General features: G+C 48.8%; 1 protein-coding gene and 1 long non-coding RNA gene across 2 annotated transcripts; both read right to left on the bottom strand.

Annotated features, from left to right (window-relative positions):
• Positions 1 to 268: 268 nt before the first annotated feature.
• On the bottom strand, positions 269 to 23,652 carry PCBD2 (pterin-4 alpha-carbinolamine dehydratase 2). The gene is made up of 4 exons (XM_083798935.1): positions 23,492 to 23,652; positions 21,269 to 21,400; positions 2,636 to 2,716; positions 269 to 2,020 (listed from the first exon to the last, which is right to left on the bottom strand). Exons 1-4 carry the CDS (start codon positions 23,588 to 23,590, stop codon positions 1,925 to 1,927), a joined length of 408 nt encoding a protein of 135 aa, XP_083655061.1. The 5' UTR covers positions 23,591 to 23,652; the 3' UTR covers positions 269 to 1,924.
• Positions 4,961 to 9,859, bottom strand: LOC310881513. The gene is made up of 2 exons (XR_014572442.1): positions 9,714 to 9,859; positions 4,961 to 9,315 (listed from the first exon to the last, which is right to left on the bottom strand). It is a non-coding gene; the product is annotated as an uncharacterized lncRNA (long non-coding RNA).
• Positions 23,653 to 24,466: the final 814 nt, after the last annotated feature.

Raw genomic sequence — 24,466 nt, 5'->3', positions numbered from 1 at the left:
TGTGAGCGTTTCGAAGCCGTGCTCCTCTTTTGGGGCTGTTTCGGCCTCTTCACCAGGCTGGGAGCCGCAGAACACATGGGCTGCACAGCCCTGTGCCACAGCGAGACAGTGCAGCGCTCAGGGGAAAACTAGTCGGGGGGGATTTTCTCCTCGGAGTATGTAAATAAATATCAATATTCTAAACCAAAGACCTCCCAGTAACTAAATATTATTTATCTTAAAACTAAACAGCTTTGTCACATATGTATAATAATAAAGAAACAAATTACAAAGGAGGAATTTGATTTTATTGGTTTTGTTCAAAGCGTTTGCATTATATATCAATTTCTAACAACAGAGTTTTCACAGTTCATTAGAGACATTGTCAAAACGTTGGGTGAAGCTCGTTTCGTTTCCCCACCAGTAACAGGAGACATCCCAGCCTGATTGTTTGTTTTAATTGCATTCATTCCTCACAACAGTGACCGATTTCAAACCATATCAGGGAAATCCGCCGCTTCAGCGGGGAAAGGCACGTCGGAGCAAGGAACATTTGAGCACGCAGCCTGAGTTTGGGTTTCTCTGGGACTTGATATCCCAAGTATGGTCAGCGACAGTAAATCCCCACTTTTTCCATTTCGCTTCCCGCTAACAATTAGCGTGTGGCAGTATGCTCGCTAAGGATTAACAAAAAATACCTTTCTTATTTTACCGACGCGGCTATCTGCGGGTCAGCTATTGGCATTCTGCATCCCGAATAGCTGAGAGACCACACACTTCGCACACGCGCCCGATATAGATTTTGGCAGCGACTGCCCCCTCGGTATGCATCTCATTCCTCAGCAGTTCGTAAGCTTGCCTTCGGTGCCCCTCTAGCTATGTGCTGGGCATTTCACAGGTGTCACTCTGCTGGCGGCTGCGCCCCGAGGGGCTCGCGGGGCACGCGGGTGCAGGCTGCAGCACGAGGGAGGCCCTGCCGCAGCCCTTCGGCGGGCTGAAATCTCCCTGCTGGCAGGGAAATCTGTCCCGGCGAGGATCACGGGATAAAAACAAAGACTTTGAAAACGCGGAAGAAATTATTTTAAAGCTAGTCGGTGGGATCCGCAGCTCTCGGAGCAAGGCTCTCGGTGAGTAATTGCAGCTACAAGGAGGGTGAGCATAGCTTCAGCCGAGCCCAGCTTAGCAAGAATCCTGCTAATGCCTCTTCCTCCGCTGCCGGCGGCTGCAGGCGCCCGGCCAAGCTCCCCCTCCTCTCCTGCAGGTACGAGCACTGCAGCAGAAATAACAGCTCCATCCTGCAACGCGCGGCCACGGCCTGACCCAGCACAGCACCTAAGTGCACTTCGTTTAATTGTCCCGGTGCCAGGAGCTCACCGGGATGTGCGGCTGTTTGCTGGACCAGAGCTGGAATTTCTCCTCCACCGCAGGACCCCGCACCTCAGGCAGGGGACAGCTCCCCGGCACGCAGTGTCACTTTTCCCTGCCAAAGCCGCTAGGCTGGGGACGCCCCGCCTGGCCCCTATCCCACCCTCCGGAGCACAGGGGTGTGCAAATTGAGAAATGGAAGTGGGAGGCGTGGGGCACGCTCGTGGGGCAGCTGGCACCAGCCCCAACTCCCCTGGGATTGGGAAACGTGGACATTTGCGGCCGGGTGCTAGCTTTCACTGCAGCTTCTTTTGCTTTCTAGGAAAGGATTGTTCTAACCCAATTCGTTGCTGTTTTATCCCCTACATCCTCACGTGGAGCCAGCAATGAAAAAGGACGAGCGCAGGCATTCCGAGGGGTCTCTCAGATAAAGGTCTTAAAAGCAAACGAAGCCAAGCCACCCTTTACAAAATCCCTTGTCCTCCCAGGGGGGGTGTGAAATCAGAGTCACAGTGAATGAGGAACACCAATTAAACACAAGATACAGACGGATGATGCATTGAAACTCTTTACACCTGTGTTACACTGAGGCGGCAGCTTTGTCAATGAACTGAGCCAGCTTCACATCTCTCTTCGTCAGCCCACCGCAGTCATGCGAAATGAGGGTGATCTGAACCTGAAAGGAAAAGCGAGGTGTTACAACAGCCGCGCTGAGCCCGGCAGGCAGCAAGGCCAGCGCTTCACGGAGAGCCCTGGGGGCTGTGCAGGGAGCGAGCCGGGTCCCACTGCTCCCATCGCCCAGGGGAGGTGGTAGGTGAAGGGGCTCAGCAGAACCTGAGGACTAAAGCTCCACACCACTAAAACTGGCGTAGCACCCCTGGGTTTCCCCAAGGAGAGGTGTCTGATTAAATAACTCGTTCTTTGTGTTTAAATTCTACATATCGGTTTCACGAAGGACTTGGGTCAAGCAGAGTCAGCGGCTCAAGTGTTTTGCTACACCTGGAGGTGATGAAATTGTTGAGTTTGTTGCAGATTAACTAGTTGCCAGCTCTGAACCATGCAGCTGGCAGCAAACAATTGTAAAAAAAAATGGGTTCCTGGTGCCACCTCAGCACCGCGATCACAGTATCTCTTCAAAGACTCAAATCCCTTTAAAAAGACACAGCCTCTCTCTGTTCCCTCCTCTCTTCCATTGTATACAAGCTACAAAAGAGGCACCGAGGACGTGCCAGAGTTTTGGTCTACTTAATTTGCAGTGGTGGCAACTAGGGCTGGTGGACACGTTCGTTACCTTGCTGTAGACATTAAACCACTCCGGGTGGTGATTCATCTTCTCCGCTTGTAGAGCGACTCGTGTCATAAATCCGAAAGCCTAGGAGAGAAAGAACAGAGAGGAAAGCCCTCCTCCACCTGCAAGGACACTGATGGAAGTTCCTCTAGAAGCTGATCAAGGCTCGCTCCAAGATCTCAAAAGCTGCTGGAGATGCTCCAGACTACTGCACCCCATCCTGGAGCGTGTTGGGGGAGCAACTCACCTTCCCAAGCCACTGATGCATTTCTGCACTGCCAAAAATCATCCCCTTCAGGTCCCGCTAAATCACTCTGCTCAACGTTACTTACTCCAGGACTCAAAGCCATTGCGTGGGGGCAGTGATTTTACCTTTGGCATCCGACAGTGATTTTAAACATCCACCCCGAGAGCCCTCACCCCTCGCTGCCTCTTTGCCAACGTGCCATTTCTAATTAAGCGCCACGCCACAGTACTCCTGCACCGGACAGATACCATTTCCAGAACCACGTCCTTTCACATAACCCTTTTGCTATTTATTTTACTTGCAGGGAGAGAGGTGGCAGGTGGCTTTGCCTCTCTGCTTTATGAGAAAATATTTTACCTTAAGTGAGTTAAAATAAGTTTCCCAATCCTCCGCCCCTATATTCTGCATGGCACTTTCCCCCAGGATGCAGGTTTTATCGCAGGCTCTAGAAGAAAATAATAGCATACCCTTGCCAAAATGCTTAAGAGCAAATCACTACATTATAAAGAAAATGAGAATGTCCATGTAAATCAAGAATGCAATTACGCAGTGGGGCCCAAAGGGCCTCAGTGCGTGCGCAGAACGCCTCCAAGTCAATGGGCTTTGTTCGTGCTGTGCTCCATCCATCGGGGTTCAGGACCTCAATTAACATGCAAAGCATAAGTAACATCCACGTTATAGTCTGGTTCACATTATAATACAACGATCTCAACAAAGACCTACCTGATTTAGGTAGGTTTTTAGTGCTAATTTATGGAAGAGAATGTATATAGCCCACATTCCACCAAGCGATGGCCGTTTCAAACAAACATGTGGTCAATGAATAACATATAATGGTTGATAATAGTTTCAGTCTTTTCTCCTCTCACAAATTACAAAAAGCTTTAAGAAAAAAAAAAAATCAGTGCCTGGATGAAGTATGACTCTGTTAGTCGCTTTGCCAGTCAAATGAATGCAAACGTTATAATCAGAGAAAATCATTCCAATGAGGTTTGTCATTTGGAAATCGCCAAACTGTCAGCAATTAAAAAGCTTTTTTCTTTGACCCAAGAACATTCCAAAATTCGGGAAACCTAACTTCCCTTGAAGCTCTTGTTTAGTTTAATTTTGCTCGGAGTGAACAATTACTTTTAAAAATTTTCCAATGTTTCGGCAGCACGCTTTGAAGCAGAACGCGGGAAGTTGTGCACTAGGCAGTGACAATTTGGAACATGCACGCATTAACAGTTCGAAAACAAATTTTATTTAAATGATTTTAGAGAGCCCGCGGTCTTGATGGGAAAGTTATTTCCAACAGTCTGTACGTTTCTGTGGCAGCCTATATGCAGAAAGGTTCACAGAAGTTTAAAACAGCAATGCCGCTGCAGCTAGGCTGCCTCTGTGCAAACAAACAGCAAAGGAAAAAGCCGCTCCGCAACCTTCCTTCGTGCAGCTCGCCGGCCAGCAGACCCCTCTCACCTCGCTCCCCCGGGGCTGTGGGTGCTGGTGTGAAGGCGACGTGCCCTGCCGAGGGTCCCCGCGCCACCGCGAGGGCTTCCACGGCCATGCTGCTGCCGTGCGGCCACAACTGTCCCAGCCGGGGCACGTGGCATCCGTGGGGGCCACGCACAAAGGATCGCGTGCGTGCCCCGCCGCTCTCCCTCGCTGCGAACCACCGCGAGCAACTTACTTTTCGTATTTCAGTTTATTTTATTTCTATGCAAAACGCAAGTGTCTCCCCGCTAAGAAAATGAGCTGCAGTTCTAGCGGGCAATTTCACCAGTGCAATCTCCATTAAGGTCCTAAATACTTCCTCTGCTAATTAAATGAATTGGAACGCTATTGTTTATGAATCACCTTTGTATTTGTAGAGCCGTAACCTTTCTTTGAGAAAATACAATTGGCTCTGGAAGGAAAAGATATTTAGGCTTGATTAGATATGAAAACACTATTACATAAAATCAGTTTGGACATTTCTTCACGTCTTGAAACTTGATCGGTAATTTGGTCTAATTGGTGATCAAGGAAACTATCTTGTGATCAATTAAAGTAATTACCACATTCCGGCAACACAACCAACCTTAATTTGAGCAGGAGTCTGCACTTCTTCAACTTTAATTAAAAATAATGAAAATTATTAAGCAGTCTGCAGTGCAAGATCATTGTCAAGACTGCATTGGTGGGCAAAATTTATCAGACCATCACACATTGCTTGATGAAAGTGGGACAAGTACTTTGCTTACACCGGTAAGACACAACGTGGTCACGAGCTTCTCTGTATTAACAACAGACTTCTGCAGCCCCTCAGCCACCAACGGGAACTTTTTCAGATCTTTCCTTGGAAAAGAAAGAGAGAGGGGCAAGAAAGGATTGGTGCATTTTCTAGAAGCCATAAAGAAATACTTAAAGAGACTTTGCTGTATTAACTACTATGAACTATTCTGATAGTTCAGTAACAGGTATATTTGGTGGGTATTTCCAGCCTAATCCTTTTAGGACATTCTGGCTGAAGTAACACCCGGACATACAGGTTACCCTAAGTAAGTTCACCACATCACCAAAGCCCCAGAAGACAGCAGAATCCCTGCAGCCAGCCAGAAACAGCAGTACAGGAGCGAGGAGGGAAGCAACTCCGAACTGCCAAGGAGATGCCGTAGGTGTGCAGTACGTCTCTTTCCCTCGTGTCTTTTCAGATCATAAAAGAACAGAAAACTATGGGTGTTTCAGTCGTAACATCACTTCTAAAATTATTTTTAAACACTAGCAGCCACAGGGCGCTTCCATGAGATAAAAATCAGAGCTGCTCTCAGAAGAACAAGTTAACCTAATAAAAAAAAACAAAACAAACAAAAAACCCACAACTTTTTAAAAAAAATGCAGCTGTCACATCTTGGTCAAAGGGTGTTTCAGGGCTGGCCAAACCGCTCTGGAAAGTGACAAAACATGCTGCTATCACAAAATAAGACTTAAGGCGATTTCTGTTGCCTGAGAATGGGAAAACCAGAGCTGGCCGCGTTGCTCTCAGCGGTGGGAGGAAAGATGAAATTCCATCCAACGCTCTGCGCCGCGCCGCGCTTAACAGCTCTGGGAGAATCGCGGGATCCCGGAGCTAATCTGCTATTATTCTTCCTCTCACACTTCTTAAGCAAGGAATCCATTCATCTTAATACTTTTTAAGCATGCTGCTTTTGTACGGCGCTTGCCAACATTATCTTGATGAGTTCTACATCAAAGCGGCGCAGGTCGACGTGTCGTGCTAATATATCACCGCGCGGCGCGTCCCCAGTAATAGATTACCGCAGTGCATCTCCAGAGCTAGCAGCTGACAGTACTTGACTCGAAAACGGAGATATTCAAGAAAAAAACAGCCGAAAGGCTCAACAATGTAACCATACAAGGTTTTTTATTTATTTGTTTTAAAATGTGTGAGCTACAAAGAGAGTACCCAGGCTTCCTAAATCCTTCAGACGCTCAGCCAAGGAAACCATATGCTAATCACGAGTACATTAAGGTTTCTGCCTCCCATCTGTCATTATAACGCTGGAGGTAGCATTAACCTTGACCTTGCGTAGTGTGAGGGCTACCTGTCTTCCCTTCCCCACCCATCCGGGCTGCATCTGTACCATTTATCAGTGGGAAACGAATAAATAAAACAAGTTACGGCGATGCTGTCATACATGGCAAGAGACGACTGCTCTTTGCACATTTGCTTTCCATTCACCCAAATAGAAAATATCCCTGCGCACAGCACGTAGCACGTGTTCTCCTCAGCAGTTTGACACTTACAACAATAAACGCAGATCATTAAGGTTCATTCCCAAGCTTTCACATAGCCAGCTTCCATTACTACCTCCTGGCGAGCTATGGGTCAGCAGAGAAAAGGGAAAAGCTCTTTGATGGCAAGCTATAGTAAGCAATGTTTAGCTAGTCACGAGGCTTTAACTCAATCTCATGACATTTTGTGGTGTGCTCACCAGAAGAATCCATGGTTTGTTTTGTTTTTATTCTATTTGCTCCATTAGGAAATACTTCCACCTTATAAATATGCAAAAATTGTCTTACAAGGAAGAATGTTTAACTAATGTTTAAGAAGGTGAAGGCAGCGCACGAGGACAGGTATTCATTCAGTCTCAAAGCCACGTGCCCAGTCTAGGACTGGTTCCTACTGGCACCACTGGCCTGTGTGAACCACCCCCAGGGAACTGGCTTGCCTCGGGGCTTTCGTCCTGCCTGGATTCACACACAACATGAACCAGAGGAACGCGTTCCCATTGCTCTTCCCCCTTTCACCATTGTTCCGAGCAGCGCCATCCTGCATAAGAACACAACAAGACCGTGCCCCAAACCACAAGGAGACCGTGCCCCAAACCACAGCTAAACTCCGGGTGATTCAGCCCTTCCTGGGAACGTGCCCTGCATCAGCACGTCCTGGAGAACCGCTCTTCTGCCCCTCACCTGCCTGCCCGGAGCCGGGCAAACCACGTCCCCATCTCTTCCTGGGGGAGCTGCGAGCACATTTTGGCCGTTTGTCCCCATCCCCTCCATCCCCAGCAGGAGCCGGGAGGGCAACGGCCCCCAGCACACCGGGGAGAAAAGGTTTTTTCTCCTCTTTAGCAGCTTGAGCAGCAAAACCTTGTGAATGCAGGCAGCCCTCCCTTTGCCCAAGCACCGCTCGGCATTCGGGACAAGAGCAAGCATAGCCCTGAAGGACACCAATAAGGGAAAGGGTGGAAGTGGAGCGCCGCAGATATGCTGGCTTGTGCTGAGATGCCACTGCTGCCTTCATAAAGAAGCTGTGTGAAACAAAGCAAAACAAAAGCAAAAAGCAAACCCCTCTAAAAAAAAAAAAAAAACAAAAGCCCTAAAATTCCCAACTTAATTGTCTACACTTTTCTGCATTTACAATACCCTTTTACAACCCGTAGCCGCCTGCTCACATCCCCCATGCTTAGCTGCACACATCATTTATACAAACGTGAAACCTTGCTTTGCTCTCTAAAAAAAGTTACCTATTTATATTCAGATCGCGGCTGTAAACACTGCTCTCCAAGCTCGCCGTTAGATCTGCGGCAGCGTATGTGAAAACCTTTACACTGCGCTCCACAAAGAACGCTGGTTCTGTCTCCCAACACTTGTTTACAATTATGTCGGTGAAGAAACTAGCTAGCCAGCTCTATATCAAACATTTTTGACAGCAAAAGCACAAACACTGATCTATTCTAAGTAGTTTGCCACTCTATGTAATCTTGGAAAAGGCATTCCTGCCTTTGATTCTAAAAATGTTTATACTTCATACATTATGCAAATAGTTTTTATATATTAAGAAATAATGCAAGCAAAGCTCAAGTTAAATTAAATTCTTCAACAATAACCTTGCCAAAGCACTGATTTTCCTATAAAAAAATTATTCCAATTTGTTGATCTTACATTGGATGAAACATACTGTAACAATCTTCATAATTTATGTCCTGTTGGGACACTATGATTTAAAGTAACATAATACAGACCAGCATCACTGCTAATCTAAACCACCTGACCAGATAAACAACAGTTTCCCCTTCTCTCTTCATTGAGGGTATTTCTGTTTATTGTCATATGATTTACCAATTTGAAGAACATGAAGAATAAATGGAGGCGAGCAGAGCCGGAGCTCTGAGGCATGGCCTTTCGGAGCGGGGGCGTTCGCTCACGCAGGTACCGGTACAATGTCAAGCGCCGCAGGAGATGACAGACGGCAGCCTCAGGAATTCTGGCCGCGGGAAAGCCGCCGGCGGCGCGGGGAGCTTGGAGCTTGGCGGCCGCGTGGTGCGACCCCGACCAGGTGTGGTGGTGCGATGCTCCAACCAGGCCGCTCCTCCGCCGAGCTGCTCCTCCGCCGAGCTGCTCCTCCGCCGAGCTGCTCCTCCGCTGAGCTGCTCCTCCATCGAGATGCTCCTCCATCGAGATGCTCCTCCGCCGAGATGCTCCTCCATCGAGATGCTCCTCCATCGAGATGCTCCTCCATCGAGATGCTCCTCCAACCCCGGCAGCGACCTCGGCAGTGCCAGCGGCTGGCCATAAAGCAGGTGCAGGCATAACCTGCCCCGTCCGAGGCTCTACACGGTCTGAAAAATACACATTTTCTGCGGAGGCCGAGGGATACGGGGAGTCAGTGGAAGAGAAAGGGTCAGGGGAAGGTGTAAGAGCCCCGACCTGCTCCCCTGGCTCGACTCTTCCCTCGTGTCCGCCGCGTGCGTGAGGTGCTCACCCGCCAGCCGCCCCACAAATCCCGGCCTTATCTTTTGCTAATGTCAGCGTTTTCCTAACTGCTGAGCTCGGGCCTATTTTTCTCTTACTGGTGACAAGATGATACGAAACGGTACATCTGTTCCCCTCTTCCTTGTCACATTTTTACTTTTCCAGCAGCGCCGGGGATCATTTTTCCCCTTCTCCTTTTTATTACAGTAAGTGATTGCACCTGGGTTTCATGAAGAGAAAGCAGATAATACGCACAGTGATTCAGGGAACAGACTTCACGCCCAAGTTAATCACCTAATCCACCAAAAAGATTTATAAACTCGACGGAGTGGAAGTGAGGTGTCTTAAACCGGCATTACAACTTCTTTCTGCGAGGGACGAACGGTTCGAGGCTCGGTACAGCCAGATCACACCGTGTGCTTGGAGACGCATAAAAGCGATTACAGTTGCCCGTAAAGTCTACTGCAAAATGCGCAGAAGTCCTGAATTTTAAATCCCTGCCAGAGCTGGGACAAGGGCACCCTGAAAGGTGCCATCCCCCGGGGGCAGAGCCCGGGGCTGATCCCCACGCGTGTCACAGCCACGGTCCCATCACGGCACCGCGGTGCCCATCCTCACCCTGAGCTCTGTGCATCGCCCGGTCCCAGTAACGCTGGGTGCCTCCAGGTGGAAGTCAACTGGCTCAGGGTCAACACAGATCAACGACAGCAGGGAGCAAAAGCAAAGATTTAGTGGCACTTTCTTCACTCGCCGCTGAATTAATTCCATCGTAGCAGCTTCAGTGTCGAACCCACGGCAGCTAAAATCAGATATAATTCCAAGGATTTTCATACATGGCATTCGTGATGTATTACTTTATATGGAAGCATTCTGAATAAATGCCTTTTTTAAAACTATTTTTGCAGTTCCAGTTCCTTCAGTACTCTAGGCAAACATAGCCTCATAAATATTATTTTATTTATTCAAAATTGGGTTTGGTCAGATTTTAGAGATCCGTACCCAGTTTTAACAAGCTCCACTTGTCCTTCTCCTTAATATCACTCTTACTTGCTCAACACAGGAAAAAGACAGAAAATAATCACAGGTTTCAGGACTGAACTGGAACGGGGAAGAAATCCTCCAGCTCAAACAAGGAATGTGAAGGTTGCACTTAGGAGGTTTACACCAAATAAAATGGCTATTTCACAAAACGTGATTTTTCTAAATGAGCTTTTTGCACCCAACCTATAAACATTAAATAATACAGCGAAGCCCCCATTAACTGAGCACCTGCTAAAGCAATCAGTAACTTAAAATAATAAACTCTCTTGGCTGCGCAACTGAAGGAACAATGATAATTTTACTTGTTAAAACAAATGTTTGGCCCAGCAAATCAAAACTCTAGCTGAATGAAGCTGTCACAGCAAACACTGTAAAAATAAACTAGCAGCGAGATGCCGTCAGCCCCCAGCTCCCACCTTTTCCATTCCCACCCCTGGACCCGTGCCACGTCTCCGCTCACATAGGGGCTTCTTGTTGCACACCAAGAGGCAAAAAAACACCCGTGCCCACGCCGTGCCAGCCCACCCCACAAAGCTGTCCTCTAACAGAGCGAATGAGAACCCAAATAAGCGACGCCCCAACTTCAGCAATGTCCCCAAACCCTCCTGTACAGAGCTCAGGTGCTTTCTCCGCTGGAAAACTTTTCTGAATTGGTGCGAAAGAGCAGGGAAGCTCACTACCCCATTGCACCGCTCTTTGGACGGAACAGACCCGGCTATAGCAGAATAAAACTCTCCTCTTTTTACCCAATGCTTCTTCTAACTTGTATGCGAAGGGATGATTTCATTCTGTAGACACGAAAATGAGGTTTGCATGCCATATATGCCGCTGATAACAATAAGAAGCGCTCAGACCAAATTTTCCTTGGTCTTTTGGCCAAGATTACACGTACTACCAGTTTAATATACAAAATATTCTTTGCTGAGTATCCAAGGGCAATCATATCCTGCCTCTGATAATCCTTTAAATCTCTGCCATTTATGATCCTAAGAAAACATCAAAGAGTGATAAGAAAGGCATTGCTTTATGATGGATTAAGAAAGGCAGCAGCTGGTCTCACAATCCTATCATCCTTCACTATCCTCTTACCACTATACTGTGAGCTTTTTCGGTTTGGTTTTTTAAAAGACAAGGTCAATAATTCACACATGCGACAGAAGAAATCACGACGGAGGTGTGAGGAGTTTGGAGGGGTCTTCTGGCCACCCTCCTGGCCAAGCCAGAGCCTAAGAGACCCAAAGCCGTGAAATACCACAAATAACCACTGCCCGCAGGCCTACCCAGGGATTTTACCCAGCCGAGCTGCTGAAAACATCCTCAGGTACTGTCGGAGCAGGTCTGCGGGCCTGTATGCCTCTTTTAGTAGGAGAGAGTAGATTACAGGTGGGCGCAGTGAACGCAGCAGGAGACCTCCCTGCGTGAGCATCAGTAGGCTTCTGAGTCAGATGGCGATGTACAATTCAAACGTTATTTTGCAGACAGACGTTTCAAGTCTAGAAGCGACAGAGGCTTTGAAAGGAGAGTAGGAGCAAGCACCTCCCCAGACGGCACGTTTCTCTTTGGGAAACCCTCCCAGCCCGGAGCAGTTGGGTAGTTTGCCTCCTCTCTCACAGCGCCCGCTGCTCTCGGTGCGATGAAGCCTCTGCAGCCCGTACGAGCACCCCGACCTGCACTTCGTCTCCTGCACTCGGTGGCTGGAAGAACGGCTGGCACAGGGAGTGGAGAAATGGACAAAGGGACCTACGTGAAGCTGCATTATTAAAAAAAAAAAAGGATTGCTAACTGCCAACAATTTGGATAGAAGTACACAACCCGTGTTTAACGCTTTCTGCTGTCCTCAGCCCTCCCCGTGCCCCAAGCACGTTCCTGGAAGCAGCAGGGTACATTCAAGGTGCTGTGTTATGAGAGGACCCATGGGTGCTCCCGTTGGCTGTGTGTTTACCAAGGGTTCCCCTGGGGAACCCACCCCATTTTGTACATCCTTGCATCTGGAAACAGGCAGATGGGCGCAAGAGCAGGCAAATACTGATTCCTGGCCCTTCAGTGAACACCAAATTTCCTTCAGAAATTCATATCAGCACACCACGAACGGAAATCCCCCGCACAGCTCCGATTCTCCATTAGATTGGGCATTAAAAGAAGCACGCCTCGGCACAACGAAATGAGCTCGTAAAGCCAGGGGTACTTCTGCTCACTGCAAGCACCCACTACTCATACCACGGAATAAAGCCTCTCCCGTCAAGGCACCCCTTGGTCCTACACAGACACGGATGTGAACACCGCGTGCCATTCTCATCGCAGCACAAGGAAAATCTCACACCAGAGCCTGAAATGAACAAATGAGGGCTCCAAACCTGACTCAGCACGGGGTGAGCTCTTCGCTCAGCCCCACCAAGCCCCTCCAAGCCATCCGCCAGTCCGCGGTCTTCAAAAGGCACGCGACTTGTCGTCTTCAGCCCAACCAAATTAAAGAAAGAAAAAGGGCAGCAGAGAGAGGGGAAAGGGAGGACGGGAAGTTCTCCCCCCCAAAAACCCATTTGAAGCTGGTTTACAGCTTTATGAAAGACGAATGAAAAATTATACTCACATCACACTGATAAACTGTGGGTCTGCCAGTGGCTTTTCAGAGCAGATGTAACATTTTAGCAAATGTGATTGTTTGTGAAAGAAATAATTCTGATCAAAAACGAAATTGCAGCCAGCACGAGCGCTGGGCTTCGTCACTCTAATCCGCCCTGACAGGAAGCAGCGAGTGGAGATTCCTACTGTGAGAGCAGCAGATGTGAAAGGTCAGCGCTGGCCTGCGACTTCAAAACCGTTAACGTGTAAAACAGTGTGCATTAAAGCCCGAGACGGCTAACCGCCGGATTAACGGATGTCCGCTAAGTGGGTTTGATGTGCTTTTGGCAAGTAATGGTTAATTTTTAAATAGGTGCCCTGCCAACTTATTTTATATTATTCTGCCAGCCAGAGTCCATTTTTAATTACAGTCGCAGAGGGTAACATCCCAAAGCACGTCTTTCCTTCGTGCTATTTTTTGGAGAGACTATGAGCAAGCGGGGAAACTGCAAAAAGCAACTTACGGTTTGGAAATGTAGCCAGGCATCACCCCAAAACAAGGGGACGCAGAAGGTTAAGCAACCAAGAGGGAGAGATGTGCTGTTTGCACTTAATCAGCATCTTTCCGGCACCCCTGTAAACATAAATTTTAATGCACGAGGAGTTACGAGACACGAGGTTTCCCTAAGAGAAAAGGTAAAGCGTTATTCTGGCTGAGCACCTTCTTCGGAAGAGGCAACGTGAGTCCTCTTCTGGACCTGGGGCAGGTAGCAGGAGGGAGCCCCAGCTCCAGCCACCAGCACCAACCCGCTCACATTTGCCGCATTTTGGTGCAGGCAGACGGTGGCCCTGCCCGTGTGGCTGCTCCAACATTTCTTCCACTTAATTCTGAAATTCAGACGGAGGGGACAATCACCGTGCGCCCAACGCACAGCTGAGAGGAGGGAGAAACATCTCTTCCCCTTCGGATCTACAAGAAGCCTTGCGAAACCCAAAAGGCACTTTGACAAATAATTCCTATCTGCGCTTTCAGCTTAATGCCTGGAACAAGCAGCAGGCAAACGCCGTCATAATTTCTACTAAAGTGATAATAAATCCATCTTTTAAGGGAAGCGTTTGTATCGGAGCCAACTGGAGAGCAGCCCGGAGGTCGGCCGGACAGATGTCGGCAGGGCCCGCTTAAATCAAGACCCAACAGGTCTGCCGGGCGCGGCAGGCTCGGCGATTCGAAACGCCACCGCCCCCGACGATTATAAGCAATAAAACAAGGGCTTCGTCTCCAGAGAGCCGTGACTTAGCTCATCAGGAACACGAGCGCCCCTAATTGCGGGTAGGTCCTAGCGAAGAATCAGCGGATGTCACTCGTGCGACCCTGGGAGGTGGCACCCGGCCACCAGCCCGCTCCCAGCCTTCAAGTTCTTGCAGCACCGTGCCGGGACCCTGGCCGAGGAGGGGACGTGCCCAGCCAGGCAGCAGCTCCCCAACACGTTACAGAACTTGGGTGAAGGGGCCAAAAGGAGGGGATGGCTCCCAAGAAGCCCCCCTTGCTCAGAGGGGAGCCGAGGCATCGGGCACGGCAGCACCCGAGTGACACACACGCAGCTGCCATCGGGGCCAAAACGAAGCGGGTCTCACAGCAATACAGCAGCACCCAGGCGTGGAAGGGGAGGCTGGATTGAGAAGGACCTTAAAAGACATACGAGGCAGCTGATGCACTACAGCAACTTCATTTAAAACAGAAAAAACATTGCCAAGTGCAAAACATTTGTCTGAAAATATCCTGGAGCGCAGGCTGACTTTACACATGTTTTTGTACCCCGAGATGAAAATAAATCCAGTGTTTCCCAACTCCCAGCCCCAAGGATTTACTTTCTGCCTAGATGCAACCCAACAGCATATTTCCACCGCTGCGGCTTTGCAGTATTGCTCATCAGGAGAAAAAACACTCGCTGCTGGCTGATTGCAAGTGTTACTGGGAACAGGACACGCTGACAGGCGCCTCCTCCTCCTTTAAAGTTGAGGATGGAGATTGTTCGGCTTGCAAACGATCCACCCGACGGGCACCTCCAGGCAACGGCACCCAGCCTGGTGCAGGGGGTGGGTGGATGGACAGACGGATGGATGGATGGACGGATGGATGGGGTCCCAGTCCCGCAGCTGGAGCCTGCCCCTGGGTGCTATCCCCTCGGCCCACAAGCAGCAGCTCCAGGAAGGAGCGACCCGCCAGCAATACCCTGCACTTACCACGCTCTGTTCCAAGACGCCAGCCCGCTCACGCTGGGTTAGCCCACAGGTTAACCTTTGCCAGTCCCAAGAATTTCGCTATCGGTTTCCAATAAAGGAAAATGTCAGCAGGCAGATACGCCAGAAATTCATTATTTTCAGATACAAAGATTTTCTCGACTCTGTAAAGCCACTCGTAAATAATGCTGATTTATTGCAAATCAGTTATTGTATTCATAAACGCAGGGAAGTCAGCGAACAACGTAACTACCAAAAGAAATACTTTCATAACTTTGCAGGTGCACAAATCATGGCATATGGGAGAGGACTCAAAGGATAATGGAAAATGAAGCGGTTTAGGAAGGAGTATATGAAAAACAGCACCTACCTAGGCGGATAAAAAAAAAATCGATTATTTTCATTCAACAGGCAACCTAACGCAGAACTCTAGCAGAGGGAGCAAGCAGACAAATACTACATGAAAAATAGCACATTTCCCCCCCCCAAACAAATGAAAAGGGGCTCGTCCTTTGATTGCCAAAGCTGATGAGAAGGGGCAGCTCTGCAGGCTGCTCGCTCCTTGAGGCTAAACACAACCGACATGAGCCACACCTGAAACCAATCAGTGCCCAGGCTTTGAGAAGATTCACACGCGAGGACTAAATTTGTCGCAAATGGGTTGGTTTCCGATCCTAATGTAGCCAACTTGCTTTATTCTGACCTCCATTTAACAAATCAACTTAATGGGCACTGGGAGTGCTATAAAACTTAACAATGGAGTGATTTTAACTTTTAAAATACAGTTATGAAGCAAAATGTTGGAGAGCTCCTTCAATACTGGAAATCAAATTAAATCTAGACATTTTTTAACAGTCTTGACAGATATAATCCTAGTTACCATGTAAATTTATGGTAAGCTGCTGTGATATTAGCCACAGGTGCTACTTTTAATATATGGCCCGCATCTGGCTGGGAATAAAATTTCTCAGAGGACTGAAAATGACCTCACTATCAGACAATGGAGAAGAAAAAAAAAAACAAGACCACTGTGGCATATAAAAAGCTGGAGATGTGGCCCACAACCGAATATTTTACATAAAATTCATTTTAACTCTGCAGACTGTAGGTTAAAGGCTATTATGTTTTCAATACGTAAAAGGCGTGGACATATTTCAGCCAAACAGCCAAAAGATTATGTCCATAAAGCAGCAATGAAATCCACTGCCTACATATATAAAAACAAATTTTCCAATACCTTTGATCAACACAGAGGACAAAGCAATGTGCCGGAGGAGAAAAGGGGAGTATCAGCACAGTTCCAGCTGGAGCACGGGCACAGCACCGATTCCTGCTAGAGAGCTGGCAAAGCTGGACAGGACATGCAAAGTGCGAATAATAATTTATTTAACAGCTCTAGATTTTTAGCGCATCTCTAAGTAAGCTCTTAAAACACAAGACTCCCCAACTGCAACAAAACACATGCTTCCGCCCTCCCCGAGCCATCCTCCAAAGCGTTTCCTCACTGTCATCTCCACTCAGGCTCATCCTTCACCTGCGTCCTGCATCCCCAAAACAGAAAACACATTTAAAATAACCCTAAAAAGTCTTAGAACGTTTGATTTCCTGTCATTTTATAAAATGACATTAGAGGTCTTACAGAGACTTCCTATGTGAAATTTAGGGAAAAAAAAAAAAAACAAACACTTAATTAAAAACTTACCCAGTAAAAGAAAGCAGCTGTAAATACTGAACCTGGCCATCAGCAAACATGCCCACCTTCGTAATTTCCTAACTGCATTTTCTGCTTTGGCGTGATTACCTAAGGAAATGCAATCACACAGGCAGTTGCCCCTTAAGCCCTCCAGCCAAATCCAGCCAAATTTGACAAGAGCCATGGAAGTCCCGACGTTGCGATGTTCCTGCGGGTCTGGCGAAAATGAGCAGTGGGACGAGGGACCCGAACCTGCCGCAGAGACGGAGCTGGGGACGTATGGGCGAGGGGAGCTGGAGGTATCACGCAGCTGGGGCAAAAGCCATGGAGGAGACAGGCCGGGAGGACAAATCCCTCGAAACCCAGGTCTCAGCCGTTTCACTGCTCCCAGAGCGGTTTCCTTGCTCCGCAGGCATCACCGCTGCCCGCAGAAACCGTGCAAGGAACTTATCGGGAGTGCTGAGGAAAAGAAACGACTGGCTGCGTGCAAAGCGACCGAGCCACGCGGAGACTTTCAACAGAACTTTTGCATTACTTCTAAGCGCGCTTTGCGCAAGCAGGAAGGCATGGCATTTTCAGCGATTCCGGGCTTTAAGCAAGGTCTGTCCCCTTTGCGTGATCACCCCTCCCAAAGCGTTCTGGACTGACATACCGGGAACACTCGCGGAAACTCCTGAGATCCAGACCAGGACTCTGAGGTCTGCAGCACGCCACCCTCCCTCGGTGACCACCTCTTAACATTTAGCCCTAAGGTTTCTGCAGTTTCTTGTCTGGGATCCCAGCAGCACCACCAGAGTTGGTTACACTTCTGTCCCGATTCTGAATGCTGCGGAGGGCTCACCCTACAGCTGGAAGGTGAACATTTTGTTTCCATCACCCAGGGACGTGCAGGCTCTACAGCACGCCCTCCTGATGGCACTAAGAGCCCCCCAAAGCCTTGGCAACTTCTTCTGCTCTTCCTTTCTCCCCACAACTGCTCCCTGCAACACAATTCAGCAGCCGGATTCTCCCTCCTACAATAAAGAACAGGAACAGCAGAGGAAAACCAAGAAGCGATGCATGGGCAAGGCGGAACGGGCACATCGATACGGCCAGCGCAGCTCTCCTCTACAGCTGAGCTGTGTTTGTATTTCTTCCCTCTACCCAGTACATTCTGTATTTTCTACAAGCTTAGAGCACATACCCACCACAAGCCTACCTCACACTAAAGGAAGACAGAACACGGGTCTTCGGGGAGGATGCAGAAAATCTTGCCTTGTCTGGATACGCGACGGTGCTTCAGGGGCAAGCTGCAGGGGACGGGGAGGGGACACGGGGACACGAGCAGCAGCACCACCACGGTGGGAGAGGAACCCGCCGTGCCCAGGAAGGAGCCCCAGCGGGCACCAGCCCCTTCTCCCCGGGCAGGATCCAGCCCCGCTCCCCCCAGGACCAGCACACGGTGGGCACCCGCAGCACACAGCTCACAAACAGCTTCCAACGAGGGCTTCAGGCCGCTTTCCAGCTCGTTTCAGGGAATTGTGTCTCCAAAGCCCGTTTTCATGAAAATGTATTTTCAGACTAACCAACAGCATCAGCAGTTTCAAGCTCTGCGTTACAAAATAATTCCATAAGCCAGAAGTGTCATTAGCTTGTCAGTTGTTAAAGAGGCAGCCCATTTCTGATCGCTTTTAACCAAGCTAATCTCAGCCTGAAAGCTTCAGGAATCTAAATAACTCTTGTTTCACAGAAGTTTCATTTCATTCTCATGCTGAAAATAATATACATAAACCAAGTTCATGTCTACACATTTGCACGACTTTATAATAAAAGTTGTGTTTATATTCTTAACATCTGTTGACATACACAGACTTTGTAAACCTGGCATAGATTTTAAAGCCACAGAATTTTCCATGCATCATGAACACTATCTGTGAGAAGCAATAAAAAAAGCAATGAATACATTAATCATACCAATATCATCTGCAAAGCATAAATCTGAAATACCTTTCATGTCAGCTCCACTACTCGGTTTTTTACACACCTGATTTTATGCCATCTGCAAAGAGCAGAAGGAAGACCACTGAGGAAATAATATTTCTCAGTGCTCTGACGTCTACTGAATACTCATACTTTAAATATTGTAAACAGAAAACGTACTCCCGGGAATAAAAGGAGTTGCACCTAAAAGCCTCGATCCTAACTGGAGGCACACAGAGGACCTGCCCTCTGGTTTGCCCCCCCAGCAGAAAGCCCAGGCGGGCTCCGACAGCCCCGGCACGACGTCTGCCAAGGGAAACCAGGAACGGCATGCGGGCTGCACCAACACCTTCCAGGCAGTTCAAGCAGCAATTTTTTTTTGAGTACCATTTGTAAGTTGACACACGTTGGAAGTATAAATGTATACTTCTTAATTTACCCTTTGAGTAAGTACACGCAATTTCCTACGCTGGCATACGCTTCATCAGTCTTCAAGTTAGGAAGACCTATGAATATCTCCCTATTTCGTAAGATAAATCTGTACACTCAAAAAACACAACTTTTTAGATTTTTCCTGAAGCAGTGGGTTTTCTAGATACCTGCTGGTGGGCCCCCCTGCCTTGTCTCTTGACCTGTCCATTGGCACGCTGCCTGAGTCCATCCGATCAAACCGATTTCTTTACTTACAGCGTGCAAAAATACTTTTCATTAAGTTTGGAGTAAAACTCTCTCTGGTTGCGCTGAACCAACAGACTTTGACCGTGCACTGGCAGGGACGGCGTTTCATGAATATTTGAGTCCCAAAGGCTAAAACCCCCACTCTGCATTGCCAGGTCTATCTCATCGTGTCAAGCGCGCTGTCCTCCTCCTGGTGGTTCCAGCTCCTTGAGCTGCCTTTGCACCTCCCCAAGGTTTCATGTGAGCTCCCTCTCATGGACTTCCCCATCTGCGTTGCCTCATGAATTAGCTGATACGGTTTTATTTGTTCTACTACTAAACCTCAGGACTGAAGTGCGATCCAGGACAAATGTGCCCAGGGCTCTGTCCGTGCTCACCGACCAGCACGGTCCTGCTCCTGGGCCGTGTTTCCCTCCCGTTGTTCTCTCATTTTCCTTCGCCCTGCTCCGAGCAGCCCAGGAGCTCTGCTCCCACCTGCTCTCTGCTGCTGAGCTTCCCAAACCATGACAGCTACTGCCTGAAACAGCACAAACAGAGCCAGCGTTACAAATCATGGTTTATCCAGCTCACTGGGATTTCCCAAAAACCTTGGTCTGGGTTTAGGCAGCGCCACGTAAATGAACAGATCTCACTCGGTCGCTGTACACAGACGAACGCACGGCCTGAAGCCTGGAGCTGGCTACGTCCTTCCCATGGGGGAGAAAAGAGCCACCTCTGAGAGCAATCGCCCTAAGAAAACCCTGCGTGTCCTCTCCCACCCAAGGAAGCGCTCGCTGCACTCTCAGAAATAAAACGGAGTGGGGATTGTCCTCCATCCCTTCCACACTCTTGCTGTTTTCTGTTATTGTAAGAAAATCAGCCTTTTGTCGCTGCCATCATGTCCTACAAATAAAACGTTAACATATTGTAACTCTCTGCGACTTTGCCCAGAAGAAAAAGACTGAATTTACACAACAGACCCGAGTGGAAAAGCACCGGCGGCATTCACACACCTTAGAGCAGGCTTTCAAAAGATTCAGCATGCAAAGCAGTGCGCTATAAATGTTCACCTTTTGGCAATGTCTCCTTAAATCGGACCTTAAACCCAGCTAAAAAGGCTAGCTACATCAAAGGTGTAGATAAATATTTTCCTTAATTCTAGTTTTGGTGAAATTGACAAAGATGCACTTTTCTGTACAAACTCAGAAATTCAGACCGCAGCAAGAAAATGCCACGCAGACATTTAATGCAGTTAACTCCAGCTCTTGGAGCAGCACCTTTTTAAGCAAATTCACAATTCCTCAAAATAAATGGGGTGAGGGGGAATATTAAGTAAGTAGAATGCAGCTGACCACAAATCTCAAGCAAAATTCAGTATTTCCAAAGAAAGCTTGTAACCGATGTCACAGACACGTTCTTGTGATTTGAAAAATGGTCAGGACTCGCACTTCAAATACAAACCCGGCAGGGTCTGACCAGGAATCTGCTGCGCTGAAGACATTGCGAGATCAGCTCCAACAATTCATTCAAGAATATGTATCAGACTTCTGGCTTCCTGCTTAGAAGGTGAAATGTTTTTCCCACCTCGTTTCCCAAAAGTTTGTATTCTTATATTTACCCATTTTTCTCAGTTTTTCCGCACAAAAAAAAAAAAAACCTCCACTATTCAACGTTTACATATTTCTAGCATTAATTCAGGAGTGCTAGTAATGAAAAAAAAAATCAGGACTAAATATTATTTGCCTAATCCCATAGTACCGACCCTGACCTTGGCCCTAATATTATAATCAAAAAATTACAATTTTAGAATAATAAATCTACTTAACAACTACAAAATGGATTTAATTTACTCCACCTAATGAGATTGGAATCAGAGAACAATTCACTGAGGCAAACCCAACAGGGTTGGCCCTAGCAAGATACTCCCAGCCTTCTGAATACAAATATTTTCCCACCAGGATCATATGGAAATTAAAGCAATTATATCGCCTTTATATTAAAAGTGGTATATAACAATAATTACCTGATTAAAATTTTTGAAGTTGAATTCTTTGTAGATGGCATCTCTTTCGCCTAACTCAGACCAGCCTGAAGCTTTGAGATCCAGTAAAACTTGGTTCCTCTCCTCTGTTGTCAGCCAGTGGGACTGCGAAGACTATTAAGGAAAAAAAATAAAACCCATTACACTAGTGAGACCGAGGTTCCTTTATACAACAATAAGAAAACCGCATGATGAAATGACCGTAATATATTGTAGAGAAGTACACGTTTAAGACGCAAGAGGTGGAAAATTCACTGTACTGTGTGTTACTTTTTGTAATTTCAGAGAGCAGCCTAACTCATGTAACTTGTAACAGCGAGAAGCACCGCTTCTGTTTGGTCAGCTAAGTTTGGATAAATGCTTTTGTACAAACTAGACAAGAGCATCGGGCTGCTTTATGGCAATGAACACAGACAGCAGCATACCTGTGCCCAATACCTCATTCACCTGAATGATCCAGACGCTGTAGCACTTTAATTAATTTTCTACTATTCCACTCTGCCATATAAATAAGAGATTATTCACATGATGCACTAAATGTACAATCACAAGGCTAAAGGGTGTATCAGGGGAATATATGAATTTTAAAAGACAGAAACAACAACAATAGGTAGTATACACAACTTGTACTTCGTTATTCCTAGAAAAGCAGGAATAGATTTAAAAATAGCAAGCGCGGTGTTAATACTAAAAGCAATAGAGCGCTTCTTAACTAACGCCGAAAAGAAATACAAGTGATAATACAACAAGTTACAAGCTAATGGTACAAGCACAGGATTCTGCAGAGCGTGTTTTTTCAGGTATGCCTTATTTTAGACAAAAGGAGCCCTCCTGAAGCCACTGGGACACGGAGAAGGCCAAGCGTACGAGTGCAGAATTAGACTTTGGCACAGCCGGGTCCCAGGCTCCCGCTACGAGGCGAGGCTGGAAGGGGAGGATGCCCCGCGCCGGAGCAGCGTTCAGAGGGCTTCAGCCCGCGGCCCCCAGCAGCTCCGGGCGATGCGCCGGGGGTCGCAGCGCGGCTCAGCGCCGGCACCCCCACAACACGCCGGGCACCCCCGAGGACACCCCCGGGGCCCCGCCGCTCGGAGCCGCCGCGGGTCCCAGCGGCAGCCCCCCGGGCCACCAGGTGGTGCTGTGAGCCTGAGCAGCGCCGAAATTAGCGCAATTAACGCCGCCCGAGCAAGGCTGGAAGCTCGAGCTCCGTTAGCAAGTGGCGCTTCGTGGGAGGTAACAGCACGGAGAAAATAGTTGAAACCTCTGCAATGGCCAAAGAGCAACATTTTCACCAATAACTCGGGACAAAGATACGCGGTGGCAGCATCACTGCAACTGTCTGCGCTCGGTGGGACACCTCCTTCCCAATGGGTGGGTTTTACACACCCCACTGAACCCATTCAGGCTCTTTTTGCTCCAAATTTAGCTTTGGGTTTGTAAAAGCACAAATGCTGAACGTGTTGTCGCCGCAGCGGCAGGCGCGGGCATGAATCCCTCGCGCCGCCCTCCAGCACACGCGAGGATCGCCGAAGCTCGGCCCGCATTTCACCAGAGCTGTTCTGGGGCAAGAGGCGAAACCCGCAGCTCGTCGCGGAGACCTCGTGGGGTGGGATTTTCTGAGGTCGCCAAGTGCAGGGCTGCGGGCAGGAGGCAGCACAAAGGCCGTGCCCCGGCTGGCGGGGAGATGTCACCGGCTTGGCCTCGGGGACACCTCAGGCACCCGCCTGCGGCCTCGCTGGGGCACGCAGACAGCGAGGGGCGCGGAGGCGCTAAATCCGCTCACGTCCTCCGCAGTACGAATACGGAGAGCGAGGGTGACAGAGCCCCGGGCGGGCACCGGTTGGGGCAGCTCAGACCACGTCCGAGCCGGCTGTGCCCACGTCCACCTGCTTCGGTCGCAGCCAGCAGTCAGGGAAACGCCGCCCGCCTGCGGCGTGTGAGGGCGCGGTGGGCCCGGGCTCGGCGAGACGGAAGGGTCGGGGAGCGCAAACGCGCAAGCCGCAGAGCAAACCAGCACCGCGCGGCCAACGCTTACGGCACGAGGGCGTTAATTTGCACGTCCAATTAGCCACGCGGTCGTTACGCTAAAGGAGCAGCCCCTCGCCCGCCTGGGGGCACCCCCCGCAGGGAGGAAGGGGCCCGGCCCGGCCCGGCCCGGCCCGAGATGGCGGCGCGGCCCCGCAGCGCCCGGCCCCGGCCCGGCCTCACCATGGCGGCGGCTCCGCTCCCGGCCGCGGCTCCCCTCAGCGCCGCCGCCCGCCTGGCTCCCAGCAGCGCCAGCCGCAGCCCGGCCCCGCCGCCCGGCATCGCCCCGGGCCCCGCCGCCTCCGCCCCGCCGAGCGCGGCCAGCGGGAGGAGCCGGGCGGCGGGGAGGGACGGCACCGGGCACCGGAGGGCGAGGGTGGAGGGGGGGGGGATTTGTCGCCAAAAAGGGGCTCCCCCGAAGGCCTGAGGGGGGTTTTGTGGTGCCAACGTTGTTTGGTTTTATAGGGAGGGAGAGGATTACCGGGGGGAGTCTGTCCTGCTGCCTCCCAGACCGGCCGGAGGCAGGGAACTCTCCACCTCATTGCTCAAAATCTTCAGGCTTTCGATTATTAATAAAATCATGCCTACCTTTATCTTCAGTGATATTTAAGTTTTATCAACGCTTCTAAGCACAGAAATACAGGACCTGACCCTTCCTAAGCAGAAAGGTACAGGCACCAGAAAAGTACCCAAAGCATTACGACACAGGGATACGAGCTCTTTGCCAACAAATCTTATTAATATCTTTGCTTCTTCTTACTTTAATTCACACTCTAAAACTTCATGTCAGTGTTTATATGTGGCAGCGGTTTGCTGTAACACCCTAAGTGATAAAAAAAAAAAAAAACACACCAAAAACATCAGTATATTCCTTATATAAACTGTTCCATACTAATCAAAACTAAAAAAAGAAAAAATTCTTTACATAGCCTCACTCCCAGACTTTGCAACCTGCAAACACAGTAGTAGAGTTTAAATAAATCTCAAGCCTATTCTTGCTAATTTAGGCAGGTGATCTGTACTTCCGAAGTCATGTTTTGAATGCTGTAAGTGCCTTAAAAGATTACACTAAAAATCGGATTTATTTTTTTAAAAAAGCGAGGACAATGAATGCAACTTAATTCTAGAGGGAAGTGGTAAATAAATTGCACACATACA

This window comes from Anser anser (assembly GCF_964211835.1).
Source record: "Anser anser genome assembly, chromosome: 14".
NCBI lineage: Eukaryota > Metazoa > Chordata > Aves > Anseriformes > Anatidae > Anser > Anser anser.
The sequence above is the reverse complement of the archived record's forward strand: the minus strand, read 5'-3'. Positions and strand labels throughout refer to the sequence as shown.